The following is a 22,914-nucleotide window of genomic DNA, read 5'->3' as shown; positions in this document are numbered from 1 at the left end:
TATTTTGTGTTTCTTGGGTTTGATATCAAGCCCTCTGGCATTTGGTGTACAATGCAAGGAGGGGAGCTCTTTGAATTTGGTCAGGTACCTGTTTCTAAGTGACTGCCAGACACCAAAGAGAATGTGAATTGACTGCTGGGTTAGAAATGTCAGCACACTTATCTTGGGAGGTGGAATAATAGAGCAGTTTACAAAAACACTAAAGATAGATTCGATTATATTCCATAGAAACTGGGGTTGTTGCTTTCCTTTGGATAAATGTAAAATACCAACACAAGATGCTCATTTTTAATTCACTTTTTCTTTCTCAGAAGAGAAACTTAAAACACTAGTTAATTATTTTTTATATTTCCCTCAAACTATTTTAGTTTTTTTCCCTTGATACTTAAAATAAAAAACCTGGGATATTTTAGCCACCTGTTTAGGATTCTAAGTCAGTATTTGTGAAGAGTTGAAAAAGAGACTGGGTCTGAACTTCACCATTAGAGGGTAGACTGGATTCCAATATAGATTGGGGGAGAAGTCAAGTAAACGCTGTTAAATATGCAAGCACAGTCATCTTAAAGTTGGCATCGCTGAAGGAGACCTCCAGAGCTTTCCTCTGCAGGTCTGTGTTGAACTTGAATGAAAAGGGCTTATTATATTTTCCCTATCCATTTATTCAGTTTCCTCTTATTATTTAAACTTATGAACTTAAAAATGTCTGCCTTTTAAGTCTTGGTTTATCCCTGAACTTGGAGCAAATGATGTCAGTTTGCCTTAATAGGCCCTAAAATGCTAGTGTGTGGGTCTCAGGGGCAGCAGTCCCAGTAGAAGGGAGGGTCCTGGGTGAACAAGGAAGCAACATATCTACTAAAAAATCCAAACAAAAGCAATAACAACCACTTATGGCAAATCACCTCAGAGAGGTCTTAGAAAATCCTATTGAGCTTCCCCAATGTGAAAGCCAGGAGTTATGGTTTTCAGGTGTATTTTGGGGGTGACTGACTACATTGAATTTGAAGCCCAAACTTCACATTCGCATTCCAAGGCTGGCTGTGTTCTCATGTACCTTGTGTATAATTATACCAGCTCTACATATTTGGAAATTTAAGAAGAAAATGACACATATCAGGTTTTCTCATGACACTTTACATTTGATAAGCACTTACATGCTTTAAGAATGAACATTTTAAACATTATATTCAAACAGTGAGATACTTAGTACAATTGCTAGGTTGAAACATGCACACAAAGCTTCTTGGACATCGCCGAGCGGTTGTGTGACAAGCCTGTATGACCACCTGCTATTTCAGTTTTCATTTTAAATTTAACCCTTTAAGTCATTGCATTCATTTTTGATAGTGCTTTATTTGTGCACTCATATCTGTATCTGGTTGCTGATTGTTTATTGGAATTATTAAAATAAACAAAACAATGTATGACTTGATGTTCTAGACACTTGAAATTGGGTAACAATCATGTATCTGTGGTTTGGGCTTCAAGGAAGACATGAGGCCCAGAGACTAATGGCATGATAACTCACCACAATTTACCATCAAGGCAATTATTTTAGACAGATAGTTTTAACAATCCACATAAATGTTTGGAAAGACAAAGTTTTAGGGCACAACTCATTTCCAGAAGGTTTGTGGTTTTGTGGACAGATAGTTGTAGAAACCGAAGGAGATGATTTGTAAGGAACAGAGTCTGGAAGACACATCTGCATTTTCAGATGTTCCCTCTTTTGTTCTGGGCCCCAGAAATATGCCTACATAGGACAGAAAATCATACATAGCCCAAAACTGGAGAAAGGGAAATATCACAATATATTCCAAACATAAATTCATAAGGGAAGAAGTTATAAGACCAAGAAAGGAGATTTCCAAAAAATACTAATATACATTATATATATATATAATATATATATATTTCTAGAACTTGTCTAGAAAGGGAAACATACATGCATGTGTGCATCCACCAATCCATCCATCCATCCATCCATCCATCCATCCATCCATCCATCCATCCATCCATCCACCAATCCATCCATCCATCCATCCATCCATCCATCCATCCATCCATCCATCCATCCATCCATCCACCCATCTATCCATCCATCCATACAAGTGTCACTACCTCGTTTCTTTCTAGAACGACTTTCTGTTACCTAAGCACAGAATACCAGAGTTTTGTTTCTGGAAGTATGCATGCTGTCGTCTGGCTCATCTGTAACTACTCACGTTCCCGGACTATTAGGCAGACTCCTTTCCTGGCCAGAGACTCACAGGTTTGTGTCTTCTCTGATACACACACACACACACACACACACACACACACACACATTTCAACACGTCCTTTTGTAACTTGACTTACACTCTTACACTTGAAATATATTGTGATATTCCTTCCTGGCCCCCCTTTTCCCGGTGAAAAAAACAGGAGAAGGACTACATGATGCAAAATAAAGCAATGACTGTGACTTGTTCTTTGTACTGCAGTGGGAAGCAGCTGGCTTGGGGACTTGGAGATACCAGTGTCTGGCTTGATAGCTTATAATATGTGTATGTGTGTGTGTGTGTATATATATGTGTGTGTGTGTGTGTGTGTGTGTGTGTGTGTGTGAACAAAAAAAGTAAAGAGAATTGCAAGAATTTTCTTTGTCCTTTAAGGTCGTAAATTTGACTGCAACTTACTTTAGCACTCAAAACACATAGTAATCAAAATTAAATAATGATTCTTTTTTCCTTTTGAAGTTATTTTTCTTGGAAAAAATAATCAAGAGAAAGACATGCATGTTTGGGCAGATAGTTTTTTCTGCTCAGTGTCCTGGAGGGAATTTCTGGAAGTTTTCTTTCAACAAAGGGATATTTCTTGAGCAAAGACTTCCAAATCTTTCTATTCTTTGAGGCTGACTACCCATCAATCACTCGTGGGGGAAAAATCAGTCATCTGCTCTTAGGTTTGCACAGCAATGCAGAGCTCGTTTTACACAGGTGTTGGTTGCCTTTGCTCGGCATTGTGTTTTAAGGCCCCCTCAATCTCTTAGAAAACCTCTGTGCTGTTTCTGTGTGGAAAAGGCTTACTGCAATTGTTAAATGACAGACCCTGGACACTTAGGACATTTTTCTGATTCATACTTCGTGCTTGTTGCATATGATCCTAAAGGTTTTTAAAGAGTAAGTTGAAGACTCAGTATTTTTTTTTTTTTTTTGTACTGGCTGATATGTTGGTGTGTTTTGTTACATTTATAGTCCCTCTTTCTCAGATTAAGTATCGCTACCCAATAATTGCCCTTCTGCCTCCCTCAAGTACCCAGAACAGGGCTTTACACAGTTAGGACAATGGGGGACGTAGGCGCCATAGCAGCCTTCACCACAGGACACGGATTTAGGAATATTCATCCACAGAGGTATAGGGTGAGCTTATGAAGCTTGACGTAGTGGAGGCAGATTTGGAATCTCTGCGGGAGCAGCCATTGGCACTTGGGTCTTTGGGGACCGCCCTTTTCTTCCGGCTGGACTTGGCTGGGTCCCCGTCATTGGGGTCAAACAGCACGGTCACCGACTCCATCCTGCTCACAGTGTACAGGCTGCTCTGCCGCGTGGGATGAAACCTGGTGGTCTTGAGCTCCAACTCGTCGTAGGTGGAGACTTGGATGAAAGGGCACCAGCGAAATGCTCTCTTGAAGCCTGCGCGGAATCTGGGAGGCAAGGCAGGAGAGAAAAGTTGTTTTCAAGTGGGCATTTCCTTCAGCTGCCTTCAAAAAGGATATAGGCTAACGCTAGTTTTGAATTTAGCCAAATTCTACAGAGGCTTAAGTCTGTGCTACAGAATCAGTTCAGTGAGTTCTTGTTTGAAAAAAAAAATCATTTCCATCAATGGGGAGATAATTCATCAAATTGAAAAAGCATGGGGTTATCAACGTGGGAAACTGCTTGTTGGCAATAATCTCATACATTTACATAATTAATTGCATGAGGCTGGTAAGTTAAAGTATTTAAAAATGGCATACTATATTTCGAAAGTTTTTTTTCCCAGAAACAATCGCACAATTACGAATTTGACTCGTTTAATGTTAGAATTAATTGTTAATATTTATGGTTTTACTTAATCATCTGTAAATATGTGAAATCCTTCTCACTCTACATCATTAAATGAAGTTGATTTAAAACAGATTTATTGCTTGTACAGTGGCTTAAATTGAGGTATGGCTTATGCAATTAGTTTATAAAGAATGAAGTATTTAACCAACTTATGGCACAGGTCTCTTGGTGTCTTCCCAAGCTAGGAAGTTAGTACTTACATCTACATAAAGAACCATTTCTATTGGTCTATAAAGTCCACTGGTTTATTGAGGGAATTGTCAACCATGTGGAATTTTGCCTTACTCCCCTTTGTGTTCAATGTACTAACAAAGTGGGGTTTGGTTTTTGAATTTTTAATTTTTTAAAATATGGAGAGCACAGTTAATCTTCTTTACAGTATTACATTGGTCATCAAGGCTCCTGCTTTATTTAAAGACAAGATCTCACTTTGTCTCCTTTGCTCAATGCAAATTCACAGTCTCCCCGTCTCAGTCTTCTAGGCGGCGGAGATATCAGGCGTGTGCCGCCACACATGGCACAACGATGATTTGTCTTTAAAAAGATCTTCTTCTTGACCTCTCCAACCTTCTCACTAGTCACCCCATGGAAACTACACCCTCTCTGTCACTCTGCAAGACTGTGTGGGCAGGACAGGAATTCTTGCTTTGACAGTGATACCCATTTTGAAGGATATTGATAGGAGAACTTTCTTAGCCAAGCCCATCATGTGCACCATTATATCCCCTCCTATAGAAAGTGTATCTTATTTCTTAAAAGAACGCTCATGTCTTTGGGATTGTGGATAAGCCTTCACTCATGAGGGATTCTTTTACAATGCTAGATACAATTCTAAAGGTTTTAAGGGGAGAAGTTGTCTTTTGTAAAAACCACCCAGTGAAAACTTCTAATGCAGTGATTCTTGACCTATTGGTCATGGCAGCTTTGGGGGTTTAATGGCCCTTTCACAGGGGTAGCCAAAGACCATTAAAAACAGATATTTGCATTACAATTCATAACAGTAGCAGAATTACAGTTATGAAATAGCAATGGAAAAAGTTTTGTGGTTGGGACTCATCACCACATGAGGAACTGTACTGAACGGTTGCAGTGTTAGGAAGGTTGAGAACCATGGTTGTGCTGACACTTTCGAGAACCCAAGTTTTAAGGTGGAACATTCTGTGAAGTATAAAAAGCCCGCATCAAGCTTTGTGTTCCCCTCTGAGTTCTTATACTGTCTCCCATATCTGTACTTTAAAGCAGCACCAAGAAACCAGAGTGACATGTGTGTGCTTCCAGGGAAGGCGGAAGTGTTAAGAGACCCGTGCCAGCAGTACTGTGTTTACCTTTTGTTCAGACAGCAGTAGATGATGGGGTTGTACATGGTTGAGCTCATTGCTAGCCAGAAACTAGCCAGGTAGATCTGCTGGATGTATTTCCACCGGTTCAGCTGTTGGTAGATGGCGGTGAGGATGAAATAAATGTGGTAGGGCAGCCAGCAGAAGGCAAATGTCACCACAACAACGATCATCATCTTTACAACCTGGGAAGGAAGGGTAAAACCACCGTGGGCAAGTTAAAAAGTCATTAGAATAGTTTCAGTAACTTTCAACAGATTATTTTTAAGCAATATAGCTAAATACGTAAAATATATAGCATACTTAATGACTAGCTGAAGCACTGTAAATGGTAACTCTCTCCCTCTCTCTATATATATCCATACACACAGGTTTATCTAAGCTAAATATCAAAAGGTATGTTATGCCACAATTTCATCTTTACCTAATAGTAGTGACAGTCACACAAATATGAATGAGTATTTTTCACTGGTCTTGCCTAGGGCTAGGGAGGTAGTTCAGTGGTAGAATATTTGTCTAGAATGCACAATAAGAGCTTGGTTTGATACTTTGTACCATGCACACCCAAAAATTGACCTAAGAATGTGTTTATAAAAACTCGTGGAGAGGAAGGCAGGCTCTAGTTTAGTCTGTGATAACATGGAATGTGTAATGGTGAAGATATATTTATGGAAACCAAGCCATTATGAAGGTATATTATTCTACAAGAGATGGACTGGTTCTTCATTATTTGTAATAGTCTTCTCAGAGTTATAGACCATTTAAATTTTGTTAATATTGTGCTCACTAGGCAACTGTCTGAGTATTTTTTGTAGAGATACTGTCTCTGAACAGTGATTATTAATATAATAATCTAAGGAAATTTCACTGACTTACAATTTATAAGTAAGTGTTTGGTTTATATGGTTGATTTGTGTTAGTGCCATTTACTGGTAGGTAGGGGTTGGAGAGATGGCTCAGCAGTTAAGAGCACTGCCTGCTCGTCCAAACTTTCTGAGTTCAATTCCAATTATCCACATGGTGACTCACAACAATCTGTAATGAGATCTGGTGCCCTCTCTAGGAAGAGACCTGGCCAGTCGTCCTCATCAACTTAGACCAGGAAGCTCAATATGGATAAGTTCAACAGAACCACCATATATGGGCTGTCCATGCATGCCTCAGCATTGCCAGGGCGTAAATTTCATTTTTTTCAGAGATGGATGTTGTATTCAGAATGAGGAGAGTCCCCGTCTTTCTCACAGAATCTCAAAAGGAATCTTCTTGGATACTAAATTTCATTTTTTTTTTTGCTTCTGTAAGTTTGAAATTTAATATCTAGAAGATTCCATTTGAGTAGGACAAGATTGTGTACCGATTCCTTTAGAGTTGAAATCTTCCTCCCTGAAGAAAGGCCCTTGAAGGTTTAGGGAATTCTAACTGGAAATGTTTCCTCAGGGAAGTAGAGTGGGAGGTTCATGCAGGATACTTAAAGAGTAAGCAATCCATATATCTCCGAAAGTCAAATATTGCAAGTTCTTGGGGTTTCTCCCCAAGGTTAGAGAAATAGTAGACGGTTGCTGGAGAAGAGATCTGACCTGTCTTCTGTCTTCCAGTCATGAAGATACTGTAGGGGATGAAGCTTTCCTGAGTCAGTGTTTGGGGATGCAGTTGCCTTGAGTTGCCTCAATAAATAACTCGTTGCCCATATTAATTTCAGCACCACAAATGAGTTGATTGTTTTATTGATTTGAACTCCACTGTAATTATTACTTTTATCTGCTATTTGTATCCTATCTGGGGTGAATGGAAGTTGTGTCATGCGTCCCCAGTCTTAGAAGCTATTATACATAGGGTTGAGGAACAAAAATTACAGTGTCAGAGGTGTGCTGATTTTCTATGAGTTATTATTTAGGGAGGCTCCCAAGGCCCCACAAATCATAAAGGCTATTATCTCTCTTGTTAATGGCATGCCAGACTTAGCTGATAAGAACCTACTGTTGAAGTTTCCAAATGCTGTGCTGATCAACAATAGTCCTACTTGGCTACAAGCCCTGAATGCTGCAGTACCAAAGTACCATGCAGTGGATGTCTGCGGGTGCAATGATGGCCTGACTACAATCAACAATTTTTTGGTTGAATTTAAGGCTTGCTCCACAGGAGGTAATTCACATCTGATACTGTAAGCTATGATTCAGTGGAGGGGGGGGGGTACTGCTACTGTTTTGTTAAATGGGTGTTATGTCTCTACCAAAATGTTTTCAAAACATTTGTGCTTATACTCTCACTGTTCACTGTTAGTTGTTGTCAATTTCAGTCGTGGAAGTCACGGGTTACCATAAAGACTTGTAACCACTGGTGAAACCATGAGAAGTGATTGTGGCTGTGGCATAGTGGTCCAATGCCTACCTTTGGATGTGCATCTAGATGATGGTGTAGCTCAGTGGCATATCACTTGCCTTTCATTCAAGAGGCCCCAAGTTCAATCGCTAGCAACACACACACACACACACACACACACACACACACACACACACACAGTGGTTAAGATGGTAGATGGCTGTTTATAGGAAGTTAAGATCTACTAGGCCAAGAAGAGCCAACCTGGAGTCTGCCTGGTGGTGTCAGAAGTCCTGATCATGCCTAACCAAAGAGGAGTGATGCGCGATGTCAACTGTCAATGGATCAGAAGGCCTGTGTGCTAGGAGGGCTTATAAGTTTTTTCTCCATTTTAACAATAAATGACTCTGCTCTATCCCTTTCTTCAGACTCCCGGCATCTGTGATCATTGATGTCATACCTTCTTATCTCCTCCCCTGAAGAAGGGTCCAGTTATAGCTATCTACAATACCGCTGTAAGGCTCAGAAAACACTATAGACAAGAGAACCAAAGAACGTAAGAGCTGGAGAAAGGGATGAAGTTCAATTTCCTCATAGCTAGAACATTCTATATTGATGTGAGGTTCCTTAAGTTCTGAAAAGTTTTAAGTTAAAACATGGCCTCCAGGAAGAAGAGGGTGAGTTTAGAAGACTCAATAAGCAAACAAACTTCACACATCTGGGGAGGTTGAAAATTATAAGATTCATGGGCCCTTCCCCATGGTTATAGAAGCATTCAACAATCACTTGAGCAGAGATTCTATGACATGTTGAGTTGGCACTGTAAGCCATACAGAGAGATCTAGGGATGCAGCCTTCATGAGCAAGACATCACCCACCGTGTTGGGGTGAGCTTTTCAGTAATGTGGCTGCCTTTGACTTGTCTCTCAGAGTAATGCCTTATCCATACTCCCTTAAGTAGCCTGAATAAACTCACTCATTCACCGAGTTGGACTCTGGTGTAATCATTACTCTGGTCTGTCTTTGGTTCTCTATCTGGAGTCAATAAAATATGTATTGTGTCTCCCCAGGAAAAGTATCACAAAATGCCAACTTTTATTTCTCCTCTACCTGCCCTTGAGTTCATGAAAAGCAGAGATAACCCAACACAAGATCAGTCTCTAATGTATTTGGGGATAAAAAATAGACAGAAAATATATGCATGATGAGCAACAGTTGGAGTGAAAGGAAATGAACGGAAGAATGTTTTATGTCTCTATGATTGAACTAAAATCTTATCTATGTGTCTATAAGAAAGCTAGAAACAAAACATCACACACTGATTGTATCATCAGTATGATTATCTCCTTTAATACTTCTCATTACCCAGGCACCTGAAATCTCTTCATACTTCTATAGGAATTTAGAAATAATAAGTTCAGAATAAGATATACCCACAGTCAGATTAACACAACTCAAAGGAATAACCTGATGCATGGCCCATGAGGCATCTTAGAAGTAGAAAAATACATTATTTATAAACTCCACTTGCCATTTGACTACAAGTTGTGAATTTAGATGAGAGTTGGCAAGGTTAAGAATCATGAGAGACATTATTCTAGAAACAGACAAAGCCTGAAATGGTCAATGCGAATGGTAATGCTTCTCTTAGGGTCTAAATGCTGCATGGTACAGGTGACTAGTGCTAACTTCAGGGGAAACTGGCCATTAGAACAGAAAATCCAGGTCAATAGCTCAAAGAATGTTGTCATTGGCTCTCCAAGTCATTTGATTTTTGTCATTATTCTTTAAATTTTTTTGTCTTTTAAATTTTTTTTGTTTCCAGTTTATTTATTTTTTATTAAAATTTGCCATCTCCTCCCTTCCTCCTCCCCCTTCCCTCCCCTCCCCTCCACCCACACCCCCACTCCCTCCCTCTCCAGGCCAAAGAGCCATCAGGGTTCTCTACACTATGCTGAGTCCAAGGTCCTCCCAACTCCCCCCAGGTCCAGGAAGGTGAGCAACCAAACTGACAAGGCTCACACAGAGCCCGTCCATGTCGTAGAGACCAAGCCCATCGCCATTGTTTAAATTTTATTTTTATCTGAAGATCAAATTTCTGCAGTTAGTTTCATGTTTCTTACTCATGTATTTGGGAAATTCAAATAAGGACCATGCTTTAATTAATTCAGCATTACACATTTCAACAGGTTATGATCTCTCTGTTGTTCATGAGGAAACTAAAAACTAAAAGGTTGAACTGCTGTCTTTTATGGGATGAAGGTAGGGTTCTTATACTCAGACCCTTACTCCTTTGTTCTTTATTAAAGCTTGATGGAGCCAATGACAACATGTTGGATATTTTTTGAAGTTGAAAAAGGTATATTGCTTCTGAGGCAATGGGATTTTCCACGGCAGTGTTTGTGTCTTACCATCCTGTGTTGTCTGTGGTCGAGGATTTTACCAGCAACAAGAGAAGGGTGCACAGACTAGTGGCGCAGATCTTAAAAGGCTGTGATGTTTGCTTTTATTTATTTACTTTAGGTTTATATTATCTATCCACCCACTAACTTATTTTTGAATGTGTGTGGGTGGTGTGGGAAGTCCTTCTATATATGTGTTGCTGTTTTTGGTTAATGAATAAAGAAGCTTTTTTGGCCTGTGGTAGCACAGAATAGAGCTAGGCGGGGAAACTAAACTGAATGCTGGAAGGAAGAAGGCGGAGTCAAAAGGAACTGCCAAAGGAGAAAGACGCAAGCTGCCAGCTGGAACCTTGCCAGTAGGCCATGAGCTAGAAATATGCATAAGTTAATAGGCCAAGCAGTGTTGTAATTCATAGAGTTCCAGTGTGATTATTTCAGGGCTTAGCAGCTGGGCAGGAACGAGCAGTCTCCCCCAACAAGTGGGCACACGTGTGCCACGGCATACGCGTTTGTCTCCTCTACTGTGTGGGTACCAGGGACCCAGCACGGGTCTTCAGGCTTTGTGGCAAGCAGATCTACCAGCTGAACCATTGTCCCTGCCTAGTACCTGTTTTTAGTAGTTAAGAATCCACTTCAACCACCATGCAGAACTGAAACACAGGTCATATGCCAGTGAGACAAGGACCTACTTCTTCATGTGTCAAAGGGGAAGGAAATGTTAGATTTTGGTGCCTTGCACGGGACAGACTGAGATGCTGGCAGCTCCTCTTGTCTCTTATGCTCAGTCACTGCAGGATGGATGTTTTTTCAGGTTTAGGCCACAAAGAAAGAATTGGTCTAGGAAATTAAAATAACTGTCAACTACTAGAAAAAAATCTTGGAGTAATATTTTTCAGTATAATATTTTGCATTCTGAATGTCAAAGTAGTTAATCCTGTGTGAAAAACTTTAATTAGCTCTCCACAGAGCACATAGAACTAACCAATATTCTATTCCTTCCTGTTTCTGTTTTCTGTGTTAGAAACCTAAGTGGACATTGCTTTGAAAAATACTGGTCTCCTTATTTGAATTACAAATTACTAGTAAAACGCAACAAAAAGAAAACATTTAAATTTAAAATACTATCCCACCAGTTACTTAATCTTGGTTTGGGCACTTCATTTTCAAAGGCAGTGCTTAAAATTTTCATTCCAAGTAAGAAAATCATTCTGAATGTTGTCAGTTATTTCAGAAAATTTGAGGATATAGATATATTATAAGGATATTGTAATAGTAATGCTAAGGTCATCTAGGAATTAGACATTATTCTAATTCTAACTAACATGGACATCTACATAACCAAGGCTTGTAGTAAGTTATATGAGGCCCACATGAAAAAAGACAACTCCTATACTCTCCTATACTCATGTATTAGATGAATATTTGCACATACATATTGTACTTGCAACCTTTTTCCTTTATTTTATTAGTCACAATTAACTTTAATGTCATTTTATTTTCTAATTGGAAACACAGCCTTTGAGACTATTGTAAGATTTTAGCACTATCTGTCTGCCGGATTTCACTAATATATGCAGATCCGTCTTTGAGACCTGTGATCCGAGGATCAGAGGAAAGGCGGAGGGCTACAGTCTAATGCTGTAGACAGTTTTACCTCCGTTTCCGTGTACTTTTATATATGAATGTAACAAAAAAAAAAAAAAACAAGAATTGAAGGATGGTTGTTTGAGTTCAGAAAAAAAAATGTAACTGAACACCAGTAAGCACACAGTCAATATTTAAAGAGCAGCCCCTCCCCAGAACTTCCTCAGGACAGAGCAGTTTAAACACAGTTGCCTGGCGCATACTCGAGAAGCTACCTGGGAAAGCACAAAAGCTAGGCAGAAGGCCATAGCCCCATTCAGGGAACACTGAGGACAGCTCACAGCATATCCTTTAGACAGATTGGGTTCTGTTGCTATGTTCTGACATCCAACAAGAATAAATTTGTCTTATAAGTTAAATGCAAATATTTGTCACAAAAGGCAAGACGTCATGTCCAAGAACCACCCGGAGAACAAAATGCACTTGAGGTAAAGGGTCCTTTGCCTTGTTTTCTGGATCCTCTCTCACAGTTACCCAAGGCATTGTTCACTATGCATCATTTTTAGATCATGTTCTGAGATATCATGATATCAAAATAATTAACAGGATACAGCCATAGAAAGGAGATATGTGGCATTTATAAAAATACACTAAAGCAAAGGGAATAGAGATTGATTTTATGGGGTTATGATAGCAAATTATAGATAACTTATAAACATCTGCCCTAGCCTGCATTATGTGCCCTCCAAAGGTTGTTATATCTTGATGTTTGTATATTAGTCTCTTAAAGGTGATCCTATTTGGATAGATGGACATTTTGCAAATGTGATTCTGTTAAAATTCTTGATAGTGGGCTCCATTCAACATGACTAGTAGTTTTGGGAGAAGAAATGATTTGACATAGACACGTCCCCAGGAAAGCGTGTGCATGAACAGATGGCACAGATGGCCACCCTCTTGCAAGAAGAATAGCCTCAGAAGAAGCAGCCTGTGCTTCTCGTTCACCTGCACTTCCAACCTTGAGAATTGTGGAAAAGTGAACCTTGCTATTTACATTTTTCAGTCTGGTATTCTTTTGCTCCAGAAAAATAAATGTGGAATTTGTTCATGAAAAGTGGGATGCAGACGCTTTGAAACCAGACCCAAGGAATTTTGTTGGCTCAAGGGATTTTGATATATAATCAAGAGCCTGGATTTCCTCTAAGACCATTGATAAAACAGATGTGAAAGGTTTTTTTGTGAGGGCTCATGAAGAGACTAGAACACTAGGGAAGGGTTTTATAATTCCAGACATGTACATGTATAACAATCGATAGACTATTCGTTCATTGGATCTGAATGTTTAAGCTGTATCTGGTGAATTCTGATAAAAGGCAAACAGTGTTATTAGACAATGCAGGAAAGACAATTTTTGTTATCTGGCAAATAATATAACCAGATAATGTTCTGGCTTTTGTGAAAAGTAGAGTAGGCGGGGAGCTTGAATATTAACAAGAGGGAATTATAAAGTTTGAATGTGTGTCCTAGGTTCCGTTGCAGTTGCTGGCAAGGTGTGAGAGGACATAGAGAAAGAAGAAATCTTAGACGAAAATTAGGAGTCTATCTAATCACAAAACATGTGGGAGGGTTTTTTTTTTTTTTTTGAGAGAATATAGGCATATGGCCACATGGTCATTTGATGAAGTGGCTACAGGAAATTACAGAAGGACCTAATCAGGTGTTTCAGTCAATGGCAGAAACATGGAAGGTTTTGCTAGTAGAGAATCTGCCAACTTTGGATTTGGGGACAGAGATGGGACCGAACAAGGAAGGGCATCCTCCAAGTCAGACAGTAGAGCTGTTCTGTGGCCTGGCTGTGTTTCCCTTCAAGAACACGGAAGGAAGACAGGGTTAACAGGGTTCTCTTGCCATCCTGATTCCAAGCACACAGACCTAGAGAACTTTGTTCAGTCATTTAAATACAATAGATCTTTTTCTACTATGTTTCAAACTTTCTAACCTTCAGAAATTGGAGAAAGTGAACCTTGTTATTTGCATTTTCCAGTCTGGTATTCTGTCAATTCAGAAAAATAAATGTGAAATTTGTTCATGAAATGCGGGGAGCCGATGCAATAAATGTTTTAAAATGCTAGGAGTCTTGGAGCCTATCCTTATTCTTTTCCTGAGTTCTCCTGTTTAGAGGGGAAATATATGTCCTGTGACCTTTCTGCCTCTGTATTTTGGAAGCAGGTAACTTGCCTGGTATCAGAACTGTTAGGTGACAAACTTTTTCTGGGGAGATTAAACACACACACACACACACACACACACACACACACACACACACACACACACATTTCTTCACCCCTTAGAGGGAACCTGTAAAAGCTCCAAATAATGGTTATATTAATGTCCAAGCTGGCAAACCATTGAGTTTTTTTTGGAGGTTACTAATTGAAGTATAATAAAGGAATTATTTATAAAAGCAGGAGTGCCTAAAAATATCAGATGTATTATGAAAAGTTCACCCCAACGTTGGTGAATACTCCAGAAGCCTGGAGCTTTCTGGGCATCTTGTAAGCAGTCCACAGGCCCATGTAGTCTCTTCTCACAGCTAAACCTTCTGTCTGCACCTGGCCTGTTGCCTCCCTAAGCAGGTATTTATTTCTTTGTACACTGTGGGGCAAGGGCCATAAAGAATTTTTCGGTTCTAGACATGTGACCCCTGAGTCTCATTGAGCCCCCTCTTCTGGAGGGAATATGTCATCTGGGAAGCAAAAACTGTTGCACAACAGTGTCTGCAGGCAGAAAGAATTTTAGAATTAGAATGGAGATCTTCCTTCAAGTTCAATCCATATTTCAAGGAAGATTATATACGTGCATATGTATATGTTTGAATTTGAATTTAGAAATTGATAAAATAAATGCATTTTGCATGTAAGACAGACTTGGGAGGAACTAGAACCCAGAATAGTATGGACTGAATTGTAACCATCTCACATTCACATGTTAAAGTCTTAGTTTCCAGTAACTCAAGAATATGATTGTGTTTGTACAGATGGCCATTAAATTAAGATGAGGTCATTGGAGTGGGTGTTGTTCCAATTTAACAGGTAACACACAGAGAGGGATGAGTGACCCTGTGAAGAAACAAAGTTGTTCCTGTGTGTAAGGAATCAGGCCAGATGACACTTTAATCTCAGACTCAAAGGCTTCAAAATTGTAGGAAAACAAATCTGCAGTTTAAGGCAATAATTCTGAGGTGTTTCTTTAATGGTAGCCTGAGCAAGTATCTTAAATATGATGTCTGTGATAGACAGTACACTATGTGGTTCCATCCAAGAAAAATAGAAAGTAAATCATTGTATAGGGTCTTAGTGAAACGCAGCTCTCCTAGGTGGTTTAGCCTGTAGGCCCTCCCGCAGCAGTGCACAGACTAGAGCAGGGTCACTCTTCCTATCACTCTGGTATCTTCTAGGCTAAATGTGATCTTTCTCACAAGATCCGCCTTCCATGCTAATGCCCATGTAAAGAAAGGATGACAAGCGCACAGAAGGTTTGTTTTCTGAGTGAAGACAGATTAGTCTTGGTTTTCATACAACTCACAAATCAAATTGAATCTGTCACTTGAGCTTAGATTGAAGAGCGAGCCTTTTCCACAATGCTTCTTAGTCATCACACTTAAGGATTCACCTTTGACAGTTTGTTTGTTGTTAGAGGACTGAAATAGAAAATGATGACCAGCGCAATGCTCGTGATTGTTAAGCAATAGACATGGACTTATTTGCCAGTATTGCAGTGATCAATATAAGACCAATTTCAAGAACCTATTTTAGATGAAATTCCCAAATATGATAAATATTGTGACTGATTTTGTTTGGAGGCATCCAATATTTTTGAAGTCAAATATAGTTTTAAAAGTACTCCCTATTTTGGAGGTATGTATGTGACTAAATAAACACAAACATGTAATAAATATACATATTCATAGTGCATATAGTCAAAATATGTTAAATACGTAACAGTATAAATTGAGTCTTGTAATAGGAATAGGAGTTTTTAAAATTTTTATTAGTTCTTTGAGAATTTCACGTATTGTGTTTTGATCTTGTCACCCCTCCTGGTTCAACTCTCCCAGATCCAATTCCCCTACCCCATATATACAATGTTGTACCCTTAAAAAATTAGTGACCATTTTTTTTGCTGCTTAAATATACATGTATGTGTGGCGTTCCACTAGAGCCTGACATACTTACTAGGAGCGTCACTCTTACTGACTCCTCTTCTCCTACCTATTGGCTAACGATCACCAGTAGTTCCACAGCTATGGTAGGGTTTCCTGTCCAAATTCCGTCTCCAAGCTGGGATTTGGCCTTGGGTTTGTGCACAACATAGCATGCTTTTACAAATGCTAAGTTCATATGTGTAGCTGCCCCACTGTGTCCACAAAATACAGTTTGCTTGTAGTCTTCCACTACTCTGGCTCTTACATTCTCTCCACTCTCTTTTCCTCAGTGATCCTTGAGCCTTGGGAGAAAGGATTGTTGTGTATGTTCCATTTAGGACTGAACATTCTGCAGTCTTTGACTTTTTGTGCTTTTGTCAGTTGTTGGTCTCTATGCTAATCACCATCTACATCAAATAGAAGCTCAGATGATGAGAGTCGAGAGATGCATTAATCTGGGTATAATGATAAACCACTGAGAGCTGGTTTCATACTAGGTGTACTTAGCAAAACAGTAGTAATAGGTTCTCCCTTAGGGTCTATGACCTGCCTAGCTATAGGTTCTTGTCCTGATAATGGTACCAGATATTGGTTTCATCTTATGGGGTTGGACTTAAATCCAATAAAAAAGTGGTTGGTGGTTGGTTACTTTCAGGATGTCCATGCCACTATTGCAACAGTGGGCATGTCTTGCCAGGTGAGGTGGACCATTTTTGACAAGTATTTCCCCCCTTTTGTTTTGTTGAGGCATCACGTCTTTCTGTATCCAAGGCTGGTGTTGATCATGTGTTATTCCTTGCTCATCCTCCCAAATGCTTATGTTATGGATATGCATTACAGTTCTGGCTTTATGACATTATGCAAATTTCCAAAGGAGAGAAGCAACCTATAGTCTTTTATATGATGTTTATTAACCACAACAATGGCCAGCATGGAATGATAACTCTAAGGGTAGAGTAGTGGAACACATGCCTTGGTAGTAACCAACAGCTCTTCACTTGAACTTTAGACCCATTCAGAAAGAGGAAAACCATGAGTGTTAATGGAAACCTAGATAATTAACTAGGGATAGTGACATCATAGATTTTTGAAGGAGACCCTACAACCACCACTTTACTAGACCAGTCATTCCCAGCTACTTCTAAATATTCATTCTTATGCACACAGTAACTGCCGTCCTCACACCTTATACAAAGGAAACCTGTCTTTGCAACAGATGGAGAGCATTGCAGAAAACTCCATCCAATCAAAATGCAGAGCTTCAGAGTCTAGTCCCAATAGATACATTTATAAAAAACTATTCCCACACCTAAGCCTCAGGGAACACTGAAGAAGAGGAGACAGAAAATGACAATAACTTCTGGCAGGGATGTGAGGAAGGAAGGACTTTAGACATTACAGGTGGGAATATTTACTAACTACAGGTGGGAATGTAGATTATCGCAGAGACTAGAGCACTCCTGGGGAAGTCCTGACAATGCTAGAGTGGACCTACTATGTGACCCAGCTGTACCACTTGGGTGCATATCCATGTAACACAGATATGTTTATATATCCGTGTATATGCCTGCTGCACTAATTGCAATGCTTGGAGTATATGGAACCAGCTTATGTGCAGATGAATGGATAAAGAAATGTGTGTATGTACTCTGGAATTTGGTTTAGTAACAAAGATAAATGATGTCACAGCATTTGTGGAAAAATGTATGTAACTGTTTGGCAAAATAAGCCAAACTTAAAATTCACATCTTTTTTATATGGTTAGGTCATAAAACTAGAACAGGGACCAGGAAAAGAGAGAGAGAGAGAGAGAGAGAGAGAGAGAGAGAGAGAGAGAGAGAGAGAGAGAGAGAGAGAGAGAGAGAGAGAGAGAGGGAGGGAGGGATAAGGATAAGGGGAGGGGGAGGGGGAGGAGGAGGAGGAGGAGGAGAAGAAGAAGAAGAAGAAGAAGAAGAAGAAGAAGAAGAAGAAGAAGAAGAAGAAGAAGAAGAAGAAGAAGAAGAAGAAGAAAATCATAGTAAAGAGGGAGAAGGGAAATCTGGATTATTTCGAGTAGTGGGACTATATATATATATATATATATATATATATATATATATATATATATGGTATGCTTAATATATTGGGGTCATAAATACATTGTTGCACCAACTACTGCTTCAATGCGATTTTTTTCCTATGGGGGGAAGGTTAGACTTGTTCGTGTTATTTAAGTTTTCAATGTGCTTTTGAAACTGGCCTTTCATCTTGAAAGTGTATAGCCTTAATTTATTTTCCTTTTGAAGTTGCATAAATACAGGATATTTAAGATTATTCTTTCCAGCACTGATTCTGGCAGAAAATTAGATTTGTCGCTAAAATGGAAGCTATTTCTCCACAGTGTTTGTTGACCTGAGTCAGCAAGATGTGTAAATCACGATCTTACTTGCTTTCACAGTGAAGCACGGCTATGTGATTTGCATGCCCCATACTCCCTCCCCATCAGTGGTCTTTGTAAAACAGTTTCCTGTGGGAGTTGCCTCAGGTCTCTTCTCTGCATTGTTTCCCTTCTCTCTTCAGGCACTACAGGGTGATGTCTAAGGAGACAGCGTATCACTCTTTCTACACACATATTTCCTAACATGGAAAATGTTTTCCATTCCTCCAGTGCAGAGGAGGGCACATGTATCATTCATCTTTGTGTCCTTAGAACTTACCAGACTCCATGACACTGAGTAAATATCTGTTGAACAAGACCATCCCAACCCCACATCAGACAGAGGGGTTTTCTCCAAAATATACAAAGAACTCAAGAAACTGGTCATCAAAAGAACAAATAATCCAATAAAAAATGGCGTACAGACCTAAACAGAGAACTCTCAACAGAGGAATCTAAAATGGCTGAAAGACACTTAAGGGAATGCTCTACATCCTTAGCCATTGGAGAAATGCAAATCAAAACAACTCTGAGATTTCATCTAACAACTATAAGAATGGCCAAGATCAAAAACACTGATGACAACCTATGCTGGAGAGGAGGTGGGGTAATGGGAACACCTCTGCATTGCTGGTGGGAGTGCAAACTGGTACAGACCCTTTGGATATCAGTATGCTGATTTTTCAGAAAATTAGGAAACAACCTTCCTCAAGATCCAGTAATACTATTTTTGGGTATATACCCAAGGGATGCTTAATCATACCACAAGGACATGTGCTTAACTATGTTCATAGCAGCATTATTTGTCATAGCCAAAACATGAAAACAACTTAAATGCCTCATGACTGAAGAATGGATAAGGAAAATGTGGTACATTTACACAATGGAGTACTACACGGCAGAAAAAAAATGACATATTGAAATTTGCAGGCAAATGGATGGAACTAGAAAACATCATTTTGAGTGAGGTAACCCAGACCTAGAAAGACAAATATTGTATGTACTCACTCATAAGTGGCTTTTAGACATAAAGCAAAGAAAAACCAGCCTATATTTCACAACCCCAGAGAACCTAGACAACAATGAGTATCCTAGGAGAGACATGCATGGATCTAATCTACATTGGGAAGTAGAAAAAGACAAGATCTCCTGAGTAAATTGGGAGCCTGGGGACCATGGGAGAGGGTAGAGGAGAAAGGGAGAGGAAGGGAGGGGATCAGATAAAAATGTATAGGCCAATAAAATCAATAAAAAATAAAAAAATAAGACCATCCATTTTCCCTAAATTATGCTATGAGCAGTTTAACAGAGAGAACTTACTGTTTAGCCAACTTCACATCACCACTGCTTGCCTGTAGTGTATCCACTGTATGAACTCCAAAATTATTGAACTGAGTGAAATAAAATGTTTCAAAAATATTTTTCAGCCAAATTCAATTAATCTTTATCAGCCATTTGTTTTGTGTATTTGGACATGTGGAAAGAATAACCACTTGAGCTACATAGGAACATATACACAAATGGACTATTATTTTTCTTTATTTAATATTATATCCTTTGATCATAATTGCTTTACAATAACACTGTGTTTATAAAGAAACCAAGACCCTAGGCTCAACTTTCTATGTGACCTATAAGCTTTCACATTTAATACTTTAGTTTTATAAGATTCCTCCCTTGAATAGGGACTAATAGATTTAATTGTCATCCCAACTTTGAAAGAAAGTGTTTATCTTTAATCCTGGAGAATCTGCAATCAGGAAAGGAAAACATTTCCCAGAACCTCATAATCCTTGGAGGTAGAAAAAAAGGTAAAGGGTGAAAAGAAATCTACAATATTCTGAAATTCCCTATCTGAGAATCAGAGGACTTAGCTTTTCACCCGTGAGTTACACACTCATCTCCAGCTGAGTCACAGTGTCTAACTGTGACATGGATCCTATCCATCACTTTTATGGAGTTTGTTGGAAGGTCCCAATAATATTAAGACCCAAGAACTAACTCGCTGAGTTCTGCTCTGCTATGGAGTCATGGGGCAGACAGAGGAAGAATCAGATGTAGAAGGACCAACAAGAAGGCAATGGGTAAGGGTTTCCCTTGCTCCAAGGAGCCACACACTCAAAGCAAAATGAAATAAATGCTTTTCTAATCTAAGAGTTCAAGGTCAAAATTAAAGATGGATGTACTGTGAGATCATTTGCTGGATCTGTTCACCCTCAATTTGTGGTCTATCTATGTTGGAAAAAGAGATTGAAAATGAATACACTAATGCCTTTTCCTTCTGTTAAATTTAAATAAACATAATTACATGCTTTATTCCCATTCAAATAATATAACCTTGCTCTTTAGTCAGGTGGAAATGCATGTGCACTCCCACATAGTTCAGAAAAGTTATAATTTGATTTATGTTATTAAATTGCCAGCACACTGACATTCTTTTTCTCCAAAGAAATTAAAAAGTATCATTTTATGCATTAGAATATAATCCATTCTGCTTATTTTATGGAATTTTTTCTTTTGGTTTATAATAAAAAGCAACTTTTGTGATTTAGGTATATATTAAAATTTTGATAGCAAAGGTGTCTCTAAGCCTCCCTTTTTACCTTGAGAATGGTACAGTAAAATATTCATCTTGAGTCATGTATTTAAATATGCTCTAATTCTAGGAAACCTTTCAGCAAGATGAGGCTAATAAAACAGCAACAAGACAGTCTCTGCTCACTGTATTTCAGGTGAGCTATAAATGTATGGAAACTAACTAGCTCATCACCTCCTGACACCATTTAGAGGGTTTTTTATGTGGGGCCATTCCTGGTAAAAATCCTGGTTCAATTGCAGTGTGTGAAGAAGGGCACCATGAAATCTCACTGTGCAAAGATGTTGAGGAGACAGAGAACTGACTTGTATTTGCAGTTAAGGAAGAAAAGTCACGTCTTTTCCTTTTCTATAAAACCAAGTTTGGAAGTAAAAACAGAAGCAGATCAATGGTGGCATTTATCAGCTCTTAGTGTATTTGCATTAAGAGACTTGATTTTCCTTTTCATCAAGATGGGTAGCATTTGAAGGTCTCATTTTTTAAATTAACATTCAAGCTCCTTTTCCCTTTAGGGGTCAATACGGATCATTTTTATTTGATTTAGGATGCTATTTTCTTTTGCTGATAACACTGTGTGGAGGTTGTGTGTGTTCTTCATGTGTGCCAGTAAAAATCATTTTACTTCTCTGGGCTCAGATAACCATAAGAGCAGGCTCTGGGAATCCTATCTCAGAAGTTTATAAAAAGACTAACACTCTTTTGGAGAATGGCAAAGTGACTAGGCAGAAGTAACCTCAGGATAATTCTTGAGAATCAAAGGACATGAAGTAATCACCATGAGACTGCTAAATATAAACAGATTAAGGATGTGTTGGGAGACATTTGAATGATTTGACAAATTCATGAACTTGAGAATGCCAGGAGCAAAGGCTGGAGATGTGCAAGAAAATAGAATCCTTAGAGGACCTAATATCTAAGCAAAGTCATAGAGGAAAACTTTTCTGATACCTGATGAAATGAAATAGAATGGGAAAACTGGTAGACATCTAAAAAAATAGGGTAAATAACTGTGACCATCTAAAATATTTTTGTGCATCATGTGACAGAAAATATGATGTCTGTCTTTATATTCTTCATCTAGACTGAAGGGAACTAATACTGGGAATACGGAAGGCATTTTGTTTGTGGGCAGAGTAGTGACTGAGATGGAGATGGGCACGTTTCACATTAGTGTAAAAGAGAGGGGCATTTGCTGTCATTTTGTATTTTAATGACGTGTTCAACTTCTCAGTAAAAACTTGAATAGAGGAATCAGGGTTTGCTTAGAAGTTAAAGCACTGGCCACACCAGGGCGAAGATCTGATTTTGAACCCCGAGACACCATGTAAAGTCAGGTGGGAGAGCATGAGACAGAGGCAGGAGAATCTCTGATGCTCGTAGACCTTTTGTCTTGTGTTTGTAGTATTAAACAACAAGGATAATCTATCTCAGAACAAGACAGAGGGGGAGGACTGATACCCAAGGCTGCTCTTTGAACTCCACATGAACACCTTGACTTGCATGTAGACCATATACAACCATGTATATGCAAAAAAGGCACATGCAAACAAGAGGGAATAGAAAAAAAAGTAGAGTTGAGAAATGGATCAAGGATGGTCAGCAAGAGTTAGAGATACAGAGAAAAAAGAAGATGGAACAAAAGAACAGCACACCCAGGCATCTGCCTGGTACCTGAGCTGAGAGAATACTGGAAGGGATCTCATGTGAGGCAAGAAAGTTCTGTTTGGAGGCCAATAAAAAAAATCCCCAATAAGACAAAAATTTTTCTTTCAGGATACAAAAAAGCTTAAAAATGATGGCATAGATGAAGTTAGTTAAAATATAATTACAGAATACCAGAGGGCAGAGAGCTAAGAGACGGTTCCAAGGAGGAAAATATATCATTAAGTGCACAGACAATAAGATTAAAGAGATGGAGTTTAAAAAAGAATTATGAGTTCTAAAATTTTATTTTGAGATATATTGCACAGA

The 22,914-nt window shown here is 38.9% G+C and overlaps 1 protein-coding gene across 1 annotated transcript in view; it reads right to left on the bottom strand.

The window, feature by feature from the left end:
• Positions 1 to 3,369: 3,369 nt before the first annotated feature.
• Positions 3,370 to 22,914, bottom strand: part of Tacr3 (tachykinin receptor 3) — a 63,909-nt gene continuing 44,364 nt past the window's right edge. Inside the window, exons 4-5 of the mRNA XM_038311925.1 lie at positions 5,411 to 5,607; positions 3,370 to 3,682 (exon numbers count right to left, since the gene is read on the bottom strand). Of these exons, the coding sequence (XP_038167853.1) occupies positions 3,370 to 3,682; positions 5,411 to 5,607 (510 nt within the window). The remainder of the gene's footprint in view (positions 3,683 to 5,410; positions 5,608 to 22,914) is intronic.

The sequence above is a fragment of the Arvicola amphibius genome, chromosome 14, assembly GCF_903992535.2.
Source record: "Arvicola amphibius chromosome 14, mArvAmp1.2, whole genome shotgun sequence".
Lineage (NCBI taxonomy): Eukaryota > Metazoa > Chordata > Mammalia > Rodentia > Cricetidae > Arvicola > Arvicola amphibius.
Note: the sequence above shows the minus strand (reverse complement) of the source record. Positions and strands in the feature narration are given on the sequence as shown.